The following is a 429-nucleotide window of genomic DNA, read 5'->3' on the forward strand; positions in this document are numbered from 1 at the left end:
TCCAAGCATCATCCTGTTTCTTCATCTTCTTCAACAGTCACAGGAGCTTTAGGAGGGGGAGGAGGTCTAGCGTCAGCTTCTTCTTCTTCTGCGAGTGGCTCTGCGCCAAATCAACAGCAGGAGGAAGTTGAAGCTGTCTGGAGCCTTCTACTTCAGTTTGTCCAGCTGGCTGTGGGACAACCTAGACAGCCTATCACACCACTATGGCTAGTTGGTATTCTCCTCGCTCTAGATCGTGTTAAACCAGCAAAAGAAACAACGGTCTCAAGTTCAAGAAGGGTAAGAAGCAACCTCACCGTCTTTCTCGTAAGAAGAAAACGAAGAAGAAAATATCTCTCATGCATCCTCTCTCTTATTGCCTGTCCATCTCTTCTTCGTTCATCTACTCATCTCTCTTTTTTATCCATCAGGAACCTTTCTATCTATCTA

General features: G+C 45.5%; 1 protein-coding gene across 1 annotated transcript; it reads left to right on the forward strand.

Annotated features, from left to right (window-relative positions):
• On the forward strand, positions 1-269 carry CSUI_006037 (n-terminal domain-containing protein; the record flags this gene model as incomplete). The annotated part of the gene is made up of 1 exon (XM_068066202.1): positions 1-269. A coding segment is annotated over one exon (267 nt), but the record flags the coding sequence as incomplete, so codon positions are not given.
• Positions 270-429: the final 160 nt, after the last annotated feature.

This window comes from Cystoisospora suis, assembly GCF_002600585.1.
Source record: "Cystoisospora suis strain Wien I chromosome Unknown contig_3015, whole genome shotgun sequence".
In the NCBI taxonomy this organism is placed as follows: Eukaryota; Apicomplexa; class Conoidasida; order Eucoccidiorida; family Sarcocystidae; genus Cystoisospora; species Cystoisospora suis.